The 19,868-nt window shown below is 43.1% G+C and overlaps 1 protein-coding gene across 1 annotated transcript in view; it reads right to left on the bottom strand.

Moving 5' to 3' along the window:
• Positions 1–3,659, bottom strand: part of LOC138567790 (olfactomedin-like) — a 187,653-nt gene extending 183,994 nt beyond the window's left edge. The window contains exon 1 of the mRNA XM_069646282.1: positions 3,585–3,659. Coding sequence (XP_069502383.1) covers positions 3,585–3,659 — 75 coding nt within the window. The remainder of the gene's footprint in view (positions 1–3,584) is intronic.
• Between the last annotated feature and the right edge of the window lie 16,209 nt (positions 3,660–19,868).

Genomic DNA, 19,868 nt, shown 5'->3' on the forward strand with positions numbered 1-19,868 from the left:
TTAAATATTAAAACACAGCAATACCTCTTTATTGCTGGCGTGGGTTTTCCCGTTGATAAGATAAAGACACCATCTGCAAGTGACCAAAACTCCCTCCATCCAATATTTCAATATTTGTAGAGCAGACGTTCCTCTTATCTCTTTAAGGAAGAACAGCCCGTATGTGCAACGCTCGCCTTGCTTAGTGGGACATCAAAAGCCACACATGACTTCATGATGACTGGGCAAATAGCTACATATGGCGCTCCCGACAGACCTTGCTAAGTCAGTGGCCGGGAACCCCGGCCCCGGGCACACTGGACCCCCATAATCGCTTACATGCCATCATTATCAGAAGCGGAAGTGGACGAAAACTCTTGGAGGATGAAAAGGAGGGATGCAGGAAAGGCGTGGAGATTAAAAAGGGGAGCTTGCCCAAACATTACAGCTCCATGCATTGATTCCTCTTTGTGCAGCACATCTTCTTGGGTTGGGGAATCATCTCCACTGCCTTTAGCTGCCTTCCACCCATATAGCATCTGTGCATTTTGTACAGCCTACGCCCCCCTTTCCAACAACAAGCATGAAGCCTATCAACAGCTAAAACCAGTGGGTAGAAGTAGCAGAGAGCACCTGAGAGACAAATTGAAGACAGCATGTGATGTGATGCAATGCAAACACAAACCTGAACCCTTTCATTGAATTGCTACAGAAGGCTTTTGAAAATAAGGCACAAGAATCAGACCTTCTTAGCCTTCAACGTAGGCGCCATAGGTGGTGGGGGCCGGGGAGGGAGCAATCCCTGAAAGACATGGACACCGGACAAAGTCCAGTTGATACAGCCTCTACCCAAATGGCACCAACATACCGAAACCGTTCAGATCAAGCGATACCTTGAAAAACAAAGTACTGCCTGGAAGAAAGAAAGAAAGAAAGAAAGAAAGAAAGAAAGAAAGAAAGAAAGAAAGAAAGAAAGAAAGAAAGAAAGAAAGAAAGAAAGAAAGAAAGAAAGAAAGAAAGAAAGAAAGAAAGAAAGAAATGGCATTATTGTGGGAGCCGGACAGAGCACTCTTTCAAAATTTCTGAAGTGTAGCAAACTCCTAGAAATGGAAACCTCTTGCTAAAGTTTGGAATCGAGGTTCTAAGCACCCAGCAGTGATGGCTTCAACATCAATTGTTATACGACTTTTATTTCTGCTTCTAATTCGAACACTTCTCTTTCGAGGATCACATGAATATGTTTCATGTCCTTTTCCATGTCTTCTCCTTCTCTTCTCGTAGGCAACATATTTTTTTTACAATTACTATTTTTTGCTTTCCTGAAAGTAATGCTACTTATACTTATGTGTATGCAATAAAGGCTGTTATAGGCCAAAGGTGTTTTAAATAAAAAACGTATAACTTCAAAAATCTGAAGAGTTCTTTTTAGCTTTAGCCATCTCTAAAAAGGAGCAGAAGCAAATAGTATCTGTTGCCATGCCAATGGTACTAGCGTGCCTCGGGGTGCTAGCGGGGGGAGGGGAGGGGGTAACACCTCTTTGCTCTTTCCTATGCCCTTGGGACTGCTTCTTGTTCCTCGCCCGAAGAGATGCAGAACAACAATTTAACCGACTGTTTCTTAACTCTATAAAGAGATTCCTTCATTCTTAGGATCCAGTCTCTACTCTCTGCATACACTCTCTGCAAGTCAATGTTAACTTAACTTATAGAAATACTGTACTTTGCATATTCTTCTCCAAACAGAGTTTGGTTTCCCCCAGAAGTGATCACTGCACTTCATTTATGGGCTCTCAATAGATCTTGTAGCAGTTAGACCAAGCAGAACAAAAGCCATATATTCTACCACAATTCACTATGGTAGTCATTTGCAATCATGAGTAAAGTCTTGTATATATTGCAATACCAAACTTCTACACCTGCAAATCCAGGTTTAAGGGCAGATGTCATTTAACATTATTTATTTAATTTATTGTATATTTATATGGTGCCGATACACAATGTGTTTCAAGGCGCTACACGACAAAAAGGGGGGGGGGCACAAGGGGAATAAAAACAATAATGGTCCTACTAGGTCATGTGACATTCGGATCGTTCAAGTGCAGCAGCATGAAGTGCAGGGGGAGGGAGAAGAGGAGTGGGGTGTAGGGGGGTAGGAGGGCCCAGGGTCAGAGGCGTTGCTTGGGGGGGCTAAGGGGGCTATAGCCTCTGATCTTTTGGTCTAGCCCCAGATAGAATCTCAGTAGCTACAACCAAAAGGCTAGCTAGCCCCCAGTCCCGACAGTTCCGACATCAGCGTAGCCCCAGGTCTTTCTCCAGACCTAGCAACACCCTTGACCAGGGTTACACAAGTGCTATGGGGAGTCCAGGAGGGCAAGTGCCAAGAGATGACGGGGAACACCGAACTAGTGCAGGGAGGGGGGGGTTGACCGGAGAAAGGATGGGGTGTCAACCCTCCAGGCTGGTCAGGAAGGAGGCCCAGGAACAGCAGTGCTAATTTGGGTGGGTGCTGAAGAAGACTGGACGAGGGGGGCCTGATGCCTTGTAGGACTCATAAAAGACCACGCCGCCAGTGACAGCTGATAGACGGGGGGATTAGCACGGGAGGGCGAGAGGGAAGGATCAAGAGAAGAGCAGGGTCTTGAGCCACTTCCAGAACTTAAGGAGATCCGGCTCAAGTCTAAGAGAGGCAGGGAGGCTATTCCAGAGGGACGCTCCTGCCAAACATAGAGATCTACCTCCCACTCTCTTCTTGGAGAAACAACAGATCTGCAGAGAGTTGGAGCTAGAGGACCGAAGTTCTCTAGCCGGGAGGTATTAAGGGAGAGAAAGGTGGATGTAGCAGCTTCCAAGGCCTCATAAAGCCTTGTGGATGATGCATAGGGTCTTGAATTTGATCCTTGCAGCCACCGGGAGCCAGTGGAGAACTATTAGGACTGGAGGGATGTGGTCCCTGGGCTTGAGGCCAAGGATACGTCCTTTCAGTCCTATTCCAGATTAGATGGACGGGGCGAAGAGCGGAAAGAGGCAGATTGAGGACCAGATCTTTGGAGACATTGAGCTTCTGGGTGAAGGTGAGGAAAGGGAGAATGCCTCTGAGGAGGTGGAGCTGAAAGTTGGCCTTCTTGGCAAGGGCCATGATCTGAGGAGAGAAGGAGAGAGAAGAGTCAGTGTTCATTTGTATATGTAGCGAGTGTTAGGGAAATTTTCTATAAAGGCAACTTTCCCTCTATATTTGTAGACCCCCCCAAACATTTTGCTTTTGTTACAGTATCCTAACCTGACTTTTGCCAGTGGAGAACAGCCCTCAGCTGCTCTCCCCTGGGCTTTCGCAAATTTTTATGGGAAAACTGACACGTCCTTCAGGCTGTCAGTACTGACAAACTTTGTGTCTCTTAGTCTTTCGACTTTGTTGCCAATTTTGGCAGTATTTTATCATTGCGCAAAGTACATTAATGTACCGTGCAATGGGGTCCTTATGTTTTCTGGCTGTAGTCATCCCTTAAGGATTTTCTGGTGATTGTACAATGTGCCTAGAAACAGACTGCTGGCAGCAGAAGCTTTTCCTTGTATTTTTACAACTGTTTACTGAGTCATACCATGCTTACTGTGTTTGACTCATGACTGTGGCTAGGGTCCGTCATGGCTGTGCCACAAGGTCTTTTTTCTATTCCTTTGGCCATTTTGTCGTTTGGCCTTCCCCTTGGGCTTACTGACCCAGGACTTCCTTATTTGGGCATGCAGTTGCCCGCGAAAGCCACTTCTTTTGCAAGCTCCTGCAGTTCACATGTGTGTGGGTACCCAGGAAGTGGGTTGGAACTGTCTAGTCCCAATCTACATCACTGTTGCCAGGATGTCTGGTGTGCACAAGGACATGAGAGCTGCAGTGGTCACTAATGGGACCACTGCTGACGTGCATGAGTGGGGCAGATCTTCTCATTTGCCGGCTTTTAGGGTGTAAGCACTCATTGGACTTGTGGATATGAGGAGTAGATCAGCAACAGGTCCGATTCAACCTGTGGATAGAGCCAAGTATCCGGAGTAGCTGAACAGAACAAAGGACTATTCGGAGACGCACTGAAGAAGGTTGGCACCCTGAGCCCTCTGTTGTCCCAGTAGAACCCTGCTTTGGGCTCGATCTCAGAAGACCTGCAAAGGTGCTTCAAACCTTTAGGAGTGGTGGGAATAATCACTTTTGATGCCTCCTGTTTGCCTTGCAAAACAGCTTGTTCAGAAGAGTTCCTGTGCCATCCAGTGGATTGTCCAGCACAAACCTTGGCACCCGTGCATGAGCGTCACTGCATCAAGTCTTGCCTCGAAAACTTTTGGGAATCCTAAGGTGCACTGCAAAGCCCCTTTTCACAGAATTTTGCCATCCCAGTTTCCTTGGGCTGTTAGAGAGAAGGTTGCATCAGATCGCAAGAGTTGGGTGCCCCTGTGTCATTGTACTACAGTGACGGTCACTGAAGGCAGTTTTCTCGCGTTCCTTCTTGTGCCCTGAGAACAGCTGCATCAGTGTTTTCTTTGTTCCCCATCCGAATCGAGAGATACAGCTCCTGTTGCAAACCAGACCTGCATCTGTACCCGCAGTGCCCGTGCATTTTGAAGCCTAACCGAGGGTGGCAAATCGAACCTCTGATGACCCTTTCCAGACCAAACCAAGCTAAGGGCGGTGAGTACTGACACCCCTTACTGGTGGAACCTTGTTCACCCATAACATTTTACGCAAGGAGGATCCCTTGTAGTCCTCTCTTTGGCTTGGGTAGACTCTGCTCCCTAAAGTCCTCCAAAAGTTGGGAATAGCTTTGCTCATCACAGCAGATCGGCTCCTGACTTTTGGTACCAGTTTTCACCATTCAGAATGTTGTCCCTAACTTTGCCAGCTTCCTAGAAAGGTACTTTGTGACTTTTATGTACGAGCAAGCACTTTTACACGCACATCGAACATTGAGCACAAGGCTCCATTCATCATATGGTTGGACTCATAAAGTTAGGATTTTCTATTTCTGTAGATTGTCTGTGCTCTTAAGATTGTCTGCCCTTTTCCCTTACATGTATTGGTGGAGTTTCGAACTTTATCACAATGCCTCCAGTGACCGTAAATATATTACATAGTGTGTTGCTTGTGTGGTATTTTTCTATTGCTTTTCATTATTCACTAGTGTCTATTCTTGGGCCTAATATATTGTATATTTTCATATACTTCTGTCTAATGGTAATTCTTGGTCTTTCACTGTGTGTGCTCATCAGACCTCTGATCACCCTCACTCCTCCTGAGATTTAGCCTCCAAGCTACCGTGAATTGGTCTGGTTATCTTCCCAGAAGTTTCACTAACAAGGATGGCCTCCTAAACATCTGTTCATAAGGCCAGAGATTAGAAATCAATTCTATCACCTACCAACCGATGAAACTGCATTACTGTAAAGAACCATCATATATAATTTGGCCTTGACCTTGGTGGAGGGCACTTAACATTGAATCAAATAATTGCCATCCATTTTCTAAGCGTTGCTTGTTAAAAACGAATTAAATACTGAAAACAGTGTGCAATGCTGCAGTTTTCAGTAGAAGCAGCATCTTGCATAAAGATTTCAAATAAGAAATAATAACAATTTTGAAAAGTAGCATTGTGCCAAATTGCGATTACCACGCACATGTTGTCTTCTTAAGGAATAAAATAAACCAGAATACTATGGGGATCATTTTCACACCCCATTTTCATTCATTTGTATGGAGAAGAGGGGTGGAACGCAACTTGCGTTCCTGCTACACCCTTAGTTGCCGCTATACAAATGTTACAGCATTTGCTCCATCATGGATTTTCATGCCGGCGCAAATGCTGGGGATCCCAATGGAGTCTGCATGCTTTAAGTACCATGCGAACATCCCACGCAGTGTTTACTCACTGTGCACGGTGGAGTTCAAACGTGCAGGGTAAAAGGCGGCAAACGCATGTTTGTGCCGCCTTTTGCCCTTTATACTCTGCACCTTTGCACTCTGCCATGCAAATTCCAAATATTCCGCAGCGGGGACCTGTGCATGCCAAAGTGCATGATTGGTTACAGGTCCCCACTGCTGAATATAGGGGGAACTCGAGCCCCTATATCTATACCCAAGTAAAAAGACAATCTCTGCGCTGTCTGCAGCAATCTCCTTGAATCGCGCAACTGGGCCTGTCCAAGATCCATGAAAGGAGTAAGATCATACAGAAAATGTGTTGGTTATTAGTCAACAATTATCAGTACATTTATACAATTTCAATCCTCTTTACATCATAACAGACAAAATAACAAGGAAGGAGCCTTTCTTCAAAGCGTTGTATTTTCTTTATCATGAAGAGTTGTGGCTTCCTCTCCACTCCATGGTCGGAATTACAGACCTGTTGATTGGTGCTCTGTGACCGCTTGCTGCTTTTACTTCTTAAAATCTGCTCGACATGTTTTCTTGTGTCATGCACAGTTCACCTGCAGCATTTCTTTTCCTACCCTCTCCTGCCCTATCATGGCCTACACACAAATCAATCTCACGCCTCTTCGTCAGCATCTCAGCAGTATTGCATACCTGGGAACCTGCTTGCCTGGTATACTGCTTTTACCATCAGTGGGGTAACAGTAAATGCTAATAGATATAGCAAAAAGACTTCCATTCACGCCAGCGGACAGAAAATTTTGTTACTATGTCATTAGTATTTTTATGGGTGTAAACACTGGTTTGCACACACTTGTGGCCCTTTAGGGGTACGTACTAGGCATGTAGGGCCTATGCAAGAAAACATGATGTCATTACTGCGTGTTTGGAGACTGAGATAAACACATATAAAAATGCACCATAATTATACATATTATAGGCTACGGTCACCGCCCTATTGTCAAGGTAAAACTATAACTCTATTCTTTAACATTATTTGGCTAATACATTCTGACCTATTGAATACACCTGCATTAAATGTACCAAACAAAGTTTATGACCTGTGCCCTTTATAACTGGAAAATGTCTTACAAATCTGTCCAACGGTTCACAGACAAACATTGTGAAAAAGGTGTGTTTTTTTAACTTTTGCATTGGTTTTCCCATTGGACAAATTTGCAATTTTTAGACAGCTGCCTAGTCTAAACCACGGAATGGATTTTTACCAGGATTTCTTATAAAGGGTCAGGCATTGCGGAAGTGCATTCCTATATCTGCCCTGTAGTTTCTTTTACATTTGGTGAAGCGCGGGGTACCCGGGCACTTGAAAATAGCATTATATCACATCATGCATTGTATGGGTGAAGGAGTTTTAGTTTTTATAAATGACCATTTAAAGTGCAATGTTTTTCTTCAATGCAAGAGAAGAAACATCGCATTGTGTTTCCTAAAAAAATCACTGAGAATGTTATGAGGGGGATCCTGGGGTATGTTTGAAGGTAGTGTAGGTGTTTGGGTGCTAGTGAAGTGGATTAGTGAAGGTATGGAGTTTGTGAATGCCCAAGAAAACTTTATTCCCGAGAGATTTTTCGGGATCTCTATGTGAGAGCTTGATGTTTTATGAGCAAGAGAAAAAGCAGTACAAAGGAGATACAGAATGAACATTGAAAAACATGAATAAATGGAGAGATTAGTGGGTGGCTGACAAATATTTTAATTATATTTAGAACTTATTCCTGTATTTAAAATAAATGAATAATACTTTCTAAATATAATTTAAAAACATATGTTTGTTTTGGACAGGGATTGAGTGGAAATGGGTCTGGGAAATATTGCCAAGACAAGGAAAAATGGGAGTAGTTAGAATGTCTGCACACACCACAGAGGCGTATTTGCATCTACAATGTGTGCAATTTTTAAATGTCACGTCAGGTTGAGAAAACCTATCATTGTCCTCTGCGGTAAAAGCATCTCAATGTGCCGTTAAGATGTGTACATATATTCCATGCATGAAAAAACATATACAGGGCTAGCTTGAACTTATTTGTGCAGAAGGGAAGAACTGAGAAGGGACAAAGATCTGCTCCATATTAGTAGTGCCTGTGCAGAGATAATATCGGGCCCATTTGTGCAAACATCGGGATGTGTACTAACATTGAGATGTTTCACATGATGCATGAATGTTACACAAACCACTGGTCACCTTACGCACACGAATACCCGTGCAGCCACTAAGCCCTCCATCTCCGGTCCTGATCTGCCTTTCCCTTCCTCACTCCCTCAAGCAGCACGGCAGCGGCGCACACAAGGGCATCTAACGTGCTATGGTCATACTCACCCATTGCAACGTTGGCAGCTGCCCTGGCGCCTTGGAGACAGTCAACGAAAACGCCAGCTTTTTTCTTTGCTTCATCACGCCCCCAGGAAGACCCGGCAGCGTTTTGAAAACTTGGGTCATGTGACAAGGAAACAGGCTACATCATCGGTCATGTGATGGGGCCATGTGACACTCCTAGGCCCCTTCAAAACCGGAGAGGGAACGCTCATTCAGTGCTTCACAGCTGACCCAATCAGGCACTGTTCGGCGTCTTCCTGTCTCCACACCTTGATTCTGGTCTACGGACTGTTCTTCTTGGATTCCTCTGTCAAGCCCTTGGATACTGTTTTGCTCTGCTGTTTCTGGACATTTGAACTGTGTTTTTGGATTCCTTTGGATTACCCTGGTTTCGACGAACTTGGCTGGCTTTTGACCTTGGAACTCTTAACGGACTGTTTTCGGATTTCCTCTTCTGTTACCTTTTGGGGTACCCTTTCCATACAGGTCTTGCAGTGCCTATTTCTACAGCTATATACGCCTAACCGCTGCCGCTTACTACACTCTGCAGCCACACGGAACACCTCCATTCTCATCTGCTCTTCCCGTCCCCAGATCCTTGGTAAGCCCCTTGATATTTGTTACCTCGCTATTTAGTGTATTGTTTGCCATAGTACTGACCCATTGATTGCTTTACAGCGATCAAGGGGTCACCGGTGTTCCTGTTCCTGGCGTTCTTTGGCACTCAAAAAACCTGTGGCCTCAAGGATCGCTCAGGAAGTTATTTGTATATTTCTGAGTAGAACTTGTGTATAGAGGCCCCATTATATTCACGACCATCAAGTCATAACAATGAAGTTTTAAAAATCCACCATTTAAAATTGCATTGTTTTTCTTGATTTTTCTTCTAAAAACGTGCTTCAAATTGTATATGTGGGGTTCCTGATGTATGTTTGGAGATAGTGTGCGTGTGGGGATGCTAGTGTGGAGGATTAATGAAGGTCTGAAGTTTGTAGATGCCTGAGAAATCTTTTTTTTCGAAGCATTTTTCTGACATCTTGATATTGCATGAGCGTAATAGAAAGTGCATTAAAAAAGAGATGAACAATGAAAATTGAGAAATTATATTAAATGGAGAGTTTACTGCATTGGTGGGCAATATAATTATAATTAGAAACTATTCCTGCATTTAGAAATAAATGAGGGTTTCCTTTTTTAGCTAGATTTGTAAAGCGCAGGTTCACCTGAGGGCATCTTGGTGCTAGGAAACACACTGAAAGGCTAACCAGTATCCAGACCTAGAAGAGCAATGTCTTCAAAAGGCATCTAAATTGCAGCAGCAATTGAGAATGTGCCCCCGCACCCTAGAAAGGCGGAAATTAGGAATCAGGACTAGGCAAGCACTGGTACAGTGGAGAGCTCGACCTGGAAGGTAAGGAACAAACTTATTTTGGAGATAGTCTGCTCCCTGGCGATAATAAACCTGATCAACCTGGCAAAGAGCTTTAAACTCGACTTGTCTGGCCATTGGAAGCCAGTGGAGAGAGCAGAGAACAAGCGAGATGTGGGTGCCGTATGGTGAGTTGGTAGTCACTCAGGCAGCAAGATTTTCAACACCTGAAAACGATGGATGAGACCGACAGGTTGAGCCAAGAACAGAGCATTACAGTAATCTATTCATCTTAGAACTATCAAGGCCACTAGCAGAGGTCGCAAGTCATGAGGCAAGAATGGTAAAACCTTGCACAGTCTCCTGAGGTGAAAGTGACCAGCTTTACAAACCACACCAACCTGGGAGGCCATCGAGAGTGACGTTCTTATTCACCATCACTGGCATAGGAAAGTCACCTAGTGCAGAAGGCCAAAAAGATGGGGTACAAAGTGTAGGATTAGGAAGAGAGCCGACCACCAAAACCCCGTCTTGGCCCCATTCAACTTCAGCCAACTGCTCTTCATCCACCCGCCTACAGCTATCAGGCACTGACAAAGGCACGATGACAACTCCTTCTGGTTGAGATCTAAATGAACCAGGATATGGGCGTCATTGGTATATTAATATCACTGAAGACCAAAGGAGCGGTTGAGACAAACAAGTGGGTGAATGTAGTTTTTAAAGTGCATGGGGGACAAGGCAGAGCCCTGTGGAACCCCACAAGACAGTGAGTGAGAAGAAGAAGACAAAGGGGGAAGAGAGATTGATTGGCCCCTCTCAGCCAGGAAAGAAGTGAACCATGCCAGGATAGGCCCAGAGAGTCATGCTGAGGCCAGGTGGGACAGCAGGATAGAGTGGTCGACAGTGTCAAAAGCCACTGAAAGATCTAACAATATCAGGGCACTCACTCCCCCACCGTCCGCCAGTCTGGCAATGTCATCAACAGCAGACACCAGGACAATATCTGTACCACGACCTGGATGGAAACCTGACTGAAAGAGGTCAATGAACCCAGAGGATTCCAGAAAAGAGGAAAGTAGAGGAGATACCAGTTTCCAATAGTTTCATAAGAAAGGCAAGAGGGAAATAGGGCAGAATTTAGCAGGGACAGGTGAATCCAGTGATGTTTTTTTAAGAAGGGGAATAGCAATTGCCTGTTTATGCTCCAACGGAATGCTGTCTGACTGAGATGAAAGGTTAACTGCCTGGGATAACCAGTTAATCATGCCAGACATGATGTATTTAAGGGTATCCAAAGGGCATTACCTACAGCTTTCACAGAAAACATAGAGAAGTCTGACCAAATCTGTAGAGAATCTGCCTTTAATTCAACAGAATCTGTATGATAACACCCTGATGTGCCAGATGGATATTGGTACGTATATTTTCAATTTTACTAATAAAATATTTAGCCAGTAAGTCACAAAGCAGTTGTTCAGGAGCAACAATGGGCATAAGGTTGGTGATGGAAGAAAGAGATTTAACGACCAAAAACAGCTCCCTAAGCTGATTCAGGACATTCTCAATTTTATGAGTATAGAAGGCTTGCTTGGCTTCTTAAATGGCTGCATGGTAGTATTTAGTGAGTTGACAGTAAACCGCCTTCAGTTGCCACCTGCTTTCGCCCAGCCTCAAATTAAGGCAGGCCGCTTTGACTTTGTCCGAGAACCAATGCTCAGAAGGATGCCTCCGAAACTGAATGAGCTTGGAGGGTACGACTACATCAGCCGCCACCTTCAGCCACTCACTCAATGAAGACAGATCAACTGTAGTACTGGTACTACACTCTTTTTAAATTATAGACAGTAGGGCGTTCCAGTCTGCACAGAACACCAGTCCCATCGCATAGTTGTAGAAGGTGCAATTTTAGGAGGTTGTGCAGGGAGCTTCAGCACAAAGGGCACTAAATGATTAACCGACCAGACCACTTGCTCAACAGGAAGAACAATGATCTGGGAATCACCAGAAAACACCAAATCAAGAATATTACTTAAAACATGCGTCGGCTCCCAAACAAATTGATGCAAGCCCAAATTAGATAGAGCTTCAAAGAATTGGGTTAGAATAGGGGCACGTGGATGATTAAACTTAATATTAAAATCACCCTGAACAACCAGATGTGAATACTTCACTTCAGGATCTGCCAACAAATCTAAAAAAGGGTAAATAAACCTGTGTGAGTGCCAGGTGGCCTATACATGATCGTGAAATGTAGAGCGAAGGTTGCTGATACAGTAAAACAAACAAATAAAGCTTTCATATCTACATGCAGTAGTGAAATACACGCCAATTGGAACTTGGATTTGAAAATAATTGCAACTTTCTAAATATATTTTAAATAAATGTTCTCGGTGTGGGGAAGAGATTGAGGGCAAATGATCTGGGAAATATATGGCCAAATGAGGAAAAATTGGTGTATTTTGAATTTTGACAAAGGCCTCAGAGATAAGTTTGTATCAGAAACATAACTTGTCAGTACTAATGTGCATGCTAAAATATAAATGGGCATAAGGGGTGGCAATGATTTGGTAGAATATATTGACAAAAGGGCCAATTTCATATGCTGTATTTGTGGCAACATCCGCAAACACACCTATCAGACTGTGGATACAGAGTGGTAAAACAAAGCTTCCATAAAATATTTTCCCAGTATTATTTTGCATGCTACAACATCTGGGTGATGAGAGGCAGTCAGTATTGGGTGGTATCGGTTTACAAGAAGGCCAAATGAAGATGCACTTGGTCTGAATAGGAAAAAGAGAGAATAGTGTTTGTAGTGCCTGGTTGAAGTGTCTACAAAGAAAAGAAAACATAATTCGAAATGGAATATGTTTTGAAGAATATATATAAGTGAGAAATGATTCTATTTTACCTGTACACCCATGTTTCCTTTTGTCCAATGGAATTGCGGCCACATGTTGCACTTTCTTCTTTCTCCTGTTTTTTGCATCATCTTTTTTCTCTACTTGAAGTTCTGTAGTGCCCTTAACAATTAAGTGAAACGTCTTTAAAACAATTATATGAAAGGAACTGAATTGTAAGAAACAGTAGTATTTTTTATCAGTTGATGCTGTACATTGAACAATCAAATATGAATGGCCATGTAAGTATGGACATGATGTATGAAATCTTTTTGATGTATGAAGGCATTTAAGCGTCTTTTTTCTCTCACGTTCCCTTTCAATACTCATGAATATTTTAGAACATTTTACAGTGCATGGGTATTGAGAAAGGAAATACACCTCAATATATATAGGAATTTAAAGTGAATACTACTATTTGAAATATATGTAAAGAATGACAACACAAGATGTTTTCGTTGGATTACCATTTCAGTATTCTTTCTTACATGTTGATCTGATTCACAACAAAGGTTCTCTTGCAGAGGTGAAAGATACATGTGAAGTATTTAGCTGAGATGACAGGCTTTGATCCATCGTTTGTTCATTTGATTAGTGGATGCTCGTGTGTTGGCTGAAATTCAGCTAATCGCAGTGAGTCGGATATATCCGAGTTAAAAGAAAAAAAGGAACCTCTTTTGTTCCCCATGTGGGTATACAACCAAGCGGGTGCTCGCAGACATCCCACATGCCACCCGGGAACACTGGAATTCCCTTGAGACACTCTGCAATGGGAGGGATCTGCATGGGTTTTGTTTGCAGCACAGACGCATTCTTCCTTTTTTTGCACGGATGATGTACTATGTGTAGTGTTGTAAAAGTGTCTGTGCAATTTTGAATGTGTAGTAGGTTGGGTAATAGTTTTGTAAAGAGGGACGTGCATTTTGTCCACAATAGTGCCATGGAAAAGTGGGCATAGATCTGTTTGTAGACAAGGTACTGTGCCCACTTTTTCCTGCCTTTGATGATGCACTCATTGCAGTGTTGTAAAGAGGTAGTGTTTGATGTGTGTTCACTTTTAGTGGAAGTGAGTATGGGTCTTTGTTGCAGCTCAAAGTGCATGCACATTTTTTCTGGTTCTAAATATGTACTCATATGTTTTGTAAAACTGTGTGTGGAATGTTGGCTGTGTAGTAAGTTGGTTGGTAGTTTTATAAAGACAAAGACGTTTGTTGGTGTTATCATTGTCAGTGCCAAAGAACAATGGGCACCTGGCCAGCCCTCGGAACCATTTATTCTGGTCCTGATGATGCACTGATTGTGATATTGTTAAATGAGAGTATTTTCTGAGTGTTTAGAACCACTTTAAAGTGGGCATGGAACTTGCTTTCAGCACGATATCATGCCCACTTGTTGTGGCAGTGATTATATACTGCTTACAGTATTGTAAAGGTATCTGCACAATGTTGGGTGTATAGGAGTTTGGTTGACAGTCTTGTAAAGACAAAAGCGAGTTTTGTCATCATCAATGCCAGGGAAAATTGGGCATTGTGGGGTTAATAGTTTAGGATATCTAACTAGAACATCTTTGCAATTTGCCATTAAAGACACATTTAAAGCTCTGATGTCTTTTTTTCCACAAAGCACACTTATGTTTTCAGAATCTGTCTTTGCATTTCTTTGCGACCACTATATACCCTCTCTTGAAAATAAATGCCAACAATCACCATGATGCAATGATTGATTTTCGAAAAGATGGAATACATCTCACTGGTCATGGGAATTAGCTCTTTCTGTGTAATAATCTGTGTGCAGTACTTTTCAGTTTGGGAAAAGAGACAGTCAAAAGGCCCTTTTAGGAGCCACCACTGTGCCACCACTGTTGCCTATAAAATAGAGAGTTTGAATTGTTAACAATTCCATACTCTGTTATAGAACACCCAGTCTGCTAACGCTGTTGTCTGTGTGTGGTCATCTAGGCAAGCACTATACGTGCAGGTACAACTAAATGTGGTAAGGTTGAGAGGTGAGGGCAGGGATGATTAAGTTATTCTGTTTTTTCTTTTACCAAAAAGGCATTTTTAAATAGAAGTTTTTTTTTGATGATCACAAAAACTAAGTTAATTTTTAACTGCCATGGGTTTTCCCCCCCAGTGCCAAAGCCTTTTTTGGTGATTTTGGTATTTCACCATTCAATTCCTTCTAACCTTTTCTGTTCGCTTTGGTATCATTTTAAAAGGCACTTCGGTACTGCTCCCCCTGCAGATGAGCTCATCACGGTAGCTACAGAGGAAAGTTGACCGTACAAGGAAGCAGTCAACTACCTTCTGTATCATCTGTGATGCTGAAGGGGGAACCCTCTACCCAACAGGAATATTTCATAGCCGGGCAAAGGTAGAATGAGAGGTGCAACTGGAAGAATTCTGAGTAGGCCCATTTTAAGGAAAAACCTTCCTTAATATGGTTGCATGGAAGATGTGGGTGGGGAGGTGCATAGAGGCTGTGCCAAAAGAGTATTGCCCTGGTTTGTCACACTCAATGCAGAATACTTGGGAAGCACAAAGTGTTGGAATGTTCCCCACAGTGGTGAAGAATGGCCACGCTCATGATTCCTTGTGGCCACTGGATTTCCAAGGAACAGCTTCTACCTCATCCTCTTCCTCCTGTTCCTCTTACTGCTTACTTGCATACTACTCCTGTTATCACCACCTCAGTGCCCTTCAGGTGGTAGTGCAGTGGTAATGGTGGTGGACACTGGGTGGTTATACTGCCATCACAGATGCCATAGTCTTGTAGAGATTAGGAAGCACAGTTGGAGATCCTACATTTCTGTAGGAATGAAGAGAAGAAGTAGGTGGGTCCCCTGGGTAAGCACAGTATGCGGATTGGTTTCCCCTTTAGCAGACACTAGAGGGCAACAAAAGGACACGAGGACAGTGTTTGGACGAGCTTCGGAAGCGGCCTCTCGGAGGAGACGTGTAGTGCGTCTTGTGATTCACGTGAGGCGCGGCTTGAGGCAGGGTCCTTTACTCTGTTAACTCGCCTCGGAAGTGGATGCAGGTTGGGCGAGAGAGCCGAGCCGAGCTGTGTGGCTCCGTGGCTCCGTGGCAAGATTGACAGAGTGTACTTGTGCGCAGTGACTCTGATTTTAGTAGTGGGGGTGGCCTGCCTGATTGTAATAAAAGCGAGCACATCGGTTGCACCAGTCACCACTGTCATCTATACCGTCTGTGACCTTCCCCCTATAAATTTGCTGGATTGGGGAGACTTTAATGGCAACCTAAGCCATTGATTTCAAAGGAGTCGGGGGGGATTTTCCCATTAATTACGTAATTGGATTAATTTAGCCTGTGGACTCCAGAATAGTGCGGATGGCTCCCTCTAAAAAATCTGCCATATCCAAATACAATCTAAGGAAGAAACATCAGGAACCAGCTATGATGCCCATAATGGAAGAATCCAAAAATAAGAGGAACAAAAGCAAGAAGGCAATTCCCATAGACCAAGGAAAGATTACAGGCTTTTTTCCCTTAAATTTACCAGTCGATGTCAATTCTACAGCCCTCGAGACACCTTTGGAACCAGTGATCAACACTTCTAATCTTGGTAGTTCGATTAATTTTGAAGATATCGACAATAACTCCCTATTGGACTTATGCTTAAACATACAGAGGGGCATGACTCCTCAGACAGTAGTCCCCTTGGAGATCACTGATCTTCCTGTGACAGAGAGTCAGACCAAAGTCAGTGATAAAATATTCCATCAAACTGGGACACTGGAGAGACTATCTACATCACCTAACCTGGCCATAGACACATCCATGGACAGGGAAACAGAGAAGGCCAGCAGGAATTACTCTGACTTGCCAGAAATTGCCGAATTACAAGCTTCTGTGGCATCCCTGCAGTTTGCACTAAAAATATTATTGCAGATGTCGGGACGCATATTGGCAAACACAAATACATTGATGAGTGTCAACTAGCAGAGACGGAATCTGGTTGAAGAGGCAGATGGTAACTTATCCGAAGCCATCTTAATAGCAAATGAATTGCATGAATGCCAACTCCCTGATACCAATATTGCTATAACAGCAAATACACCATCTACTCGCAAGCAGCATAGAGTGGCTAAGCAAGCAACTGGTGGGATTAGATCAAGTAGCCACGGGTCTCCCACATCAGTGACGGATAAGCCTATCCATCGTTCAAAAAAAGCAAAAAAAAGAGCCGCCCGGGCGAAGAAATGAAGGACTATAGGAAATGGCCGCTTAACGAGTTGGCTGATTGCAGAGAACGCAGAAGTCCCTGACGGGGCAATGGAACTCGAAAATTCAATAACTGAAACCATACCTGATGACGATGTTATCACAGAGAAGGCGCTTAAGATAGCGAGTGAACATGGTAGTCCCCACAATTCAGCTCTTATCGATACAAATACTATAAAAGAGAATGATGTAGTATGGGGAAATCGCACTTGCATTATCAAAAATTTATACCAAACTGATAAAAGCGCCTGGCTCTCACGTTCTGAATTTTTGAAGAGACTGTTCTCTGTTCCTCAATTGAGAGTATTGCAATCAGAAGACTTTCAATTTCTTGAGCCCTTGACAGGATCATATCCTAAGGTTTCAGCTCTGCATTGTAAATTCATATCTACTGCCCAATTATTAAGGACATATAAAAAAGAATTGAAAACAGTAGACATTGAGGTTGATGCTGAACTGAAATACAATGAGCCCTGTGGTCCAAAGACTGAAAATGTTACTGACAGTCTAGCAAATGCCTGTCCCAATCTGCAAATTGGAAAAAAGATGGACAAGACCGAGATCCAATCTGTACTGAAATGGTTGACGGAGGCTCTATCTAAAGTTGAATATGACCACTGAAAATTAACGCTGGAATCATGGAATTGCAGGGGTTTTTCCCATCTCTTAAATGAAGCGGGTTCAATTGCCCAATTATCTCGCTATATCTGTATTTGTCTACAAGAAACATTTGCAATGAACCCCTTATTTTTGGATGGGTATAAGGGATACCAGGTTTATGCTAAACGAGGTGTAAGAGGACGGCCCTTTGGGGGGCTATGGATTGGTGTTGCTAATTGGCTAGGGTCAACGAGGATTGATGGGAGGCAAGATGATCAAATGGTGGCCGTCGAGATAGTATATCAAGATAGGAAGCCTATTGCAAAGTATTTGGTTGTGTGTTTATACAATCCACCGGGGGCAGCATGTCGAGAGTCCCTACAGGAAGCGTTACACGAGCTATTAGCCAGCTGGTCAACCATTGAAGGGAATGTAGATATCTGTGTAGTTGGAGACTTTAACACTCATATGTTGGGGGGAGAATGGAAAACGGCCAACCCAAAGCTGTATGAAAAATGTGTTATGAAACATAATAAAAAAGAGGGTGAAGGTCTAGATTGGGAGCATTTTTTCTTTAATTGGGACTTTGCGATGGTCAATGGCCGTACTAAAAGTGATAATCCTGGCAGACATACATGGAGTAATGGCTCCGTGAGCAGTACCCTGGATTATATTTTTGTTTCATCTAGTATGATGCACCATGTGGACGATATGATAGAAATTCCAAACAATTGGAGTGACCATGCTATTATGGCATGTTTTTTTGACTTCCATGTAGCACATACTCAGTTGAGTTATATCGGTGACCTAAAAGTTAATCATGCCGAGACATGCATTCGATGGTCAGATAAGAATGTGTTACGTGCTGACGAAGCCATACATAAAAACTGCTATCCCAATCTGGAAGAACTTAAGATGATGTCCATTGGTGGAGTCGAGAATTGGATCCACCTGTTCTCTGACAAGTATGCTACTACTCCAGTTAGAACTATGATAAGTGAACAGGAAAAATTGCCCACTTACAATAGATTCATCCGTGATGCTAAAAGAACTCTGAGGGCTCAATTAAGAAGAGCTAAGCTCTTTAGCTCAACCTGGAACAACTATAATATTATTTCTAAGAAATTGAAGAATAAATACAGGGCCATCATTAAGGCAAAAAAAAGCTTCGACAGAAATAAATCCTGGCAAAGGTTAGTGCAGACTATCTGCGCTCGTAAAACTCGAAGCATATGGGCACTTCTTAATGAAGCCAGAGGGAACAAAACTCGGCAAATAGTTAATCCCATTTCCAGTGATGAATGGACCAGGTTCCTGGAAATTCGCAATCTAGTGCGCAGAAACGTGGAGACAATCCCACTGGGCAATATACCAACTGAGCCCACGATAGATATCTCCTTTGATTCCATACTTACTACAATTAAATTGCTGAAATCTTCCAGGGCACCTGGACCAAACGGGCTGGCTAATGTCGTAATTAAGAGTAACCCGGATTTCTGGGCCACTTTAATGAATATACTGTTCTCGAAGATTCTGAGGGAAGGGAAAGTCCCTTGCTCTTGGCAATCAGCCATTTTAATACCTATATATAAAAAAGGCAACCGAATGGACCCCAACAATTATAGATTACTTTCTATGCTGGATAGCACTAGTAAAATATTCGCCTCTCTCTTACTGAAAAAACTTCAGCTTTGGGTTGAGCGGGCTAATATCCTATGTAAATTCCAATGTGGCTTTAGGCAAGATTATTCTACTTCCCATAATCTTTTAGTTATGGACTATATGCATACCAGAGCCCTACAAAGTGGACAACCTCCCCTATATGCACTATATATAGATTTTAAAGCAGCATTTGATTCCATTCCCCGAGAAAAACTCTGGCTGAAGCTACAAAAACTCGGTTGCCCAGATGACCTATTATACTACCTTAGACTTCTACATCAGAATACCAAGGTGAAACTAAAATTAGATCACAGAGGCCATATGTCGAATGAAGTTGAACAGAATAGAGGGGTTAAACAGGGATGTGTGACTGCCCCCTTAGTATTTAATCTATACGTACACGACATCCCTGCGACTATTGCCCTGGTTAAGAACTGCCCACCTAGTATTGGCAAAACCCCCTGCTCTGTGCTTGCATATGCTGATGATTTGGTGATCTTTGATCACACAATCAGTGGCCTACGTAGATCAGCCACAGCCCTCTGGGATTACTCTGAACAAAATGGGCTTACTATCAATGTTGAGAAAACACACGTGATGAGATACACAAGTAAGAGATCCGCTCGTGTCTCGCTCCGCATCGATAGTGTCGTAATCTCCTATGTGCCGGAATATAAATATCTGGGGATAGAATTTGAACCCAGAGGTGACTATCATATATGTAAACGCAACCGAAAAATAAGAGCAGCACAAATTACGGCTCTATTTAAAAATTTTACAACTAAACAGGGCGGTTTTACCTTATGGGGTACTCGGCATCTATATATACAAGTATTAGCGCCCATGATGATCTATGGCCTGGAATCCCTGA

The sequence above is a fragment of the Ambystoma mexicanum genome, chromosome 2p (assembly GCF_040938575.1).
Source record: "Ambystoma mexicanum isolate Mex_15411 chromosome 2p, UKY_AmexF1_1, whole genome shotgun sequence".
In the NCBI taxonomy this organism is placed as follows: Eukaryota; Metazoa; Chordata; class Amphibia; order Caudata; family Ambystomatidae; genus Ambystoma; species Ambystoma mexicanum.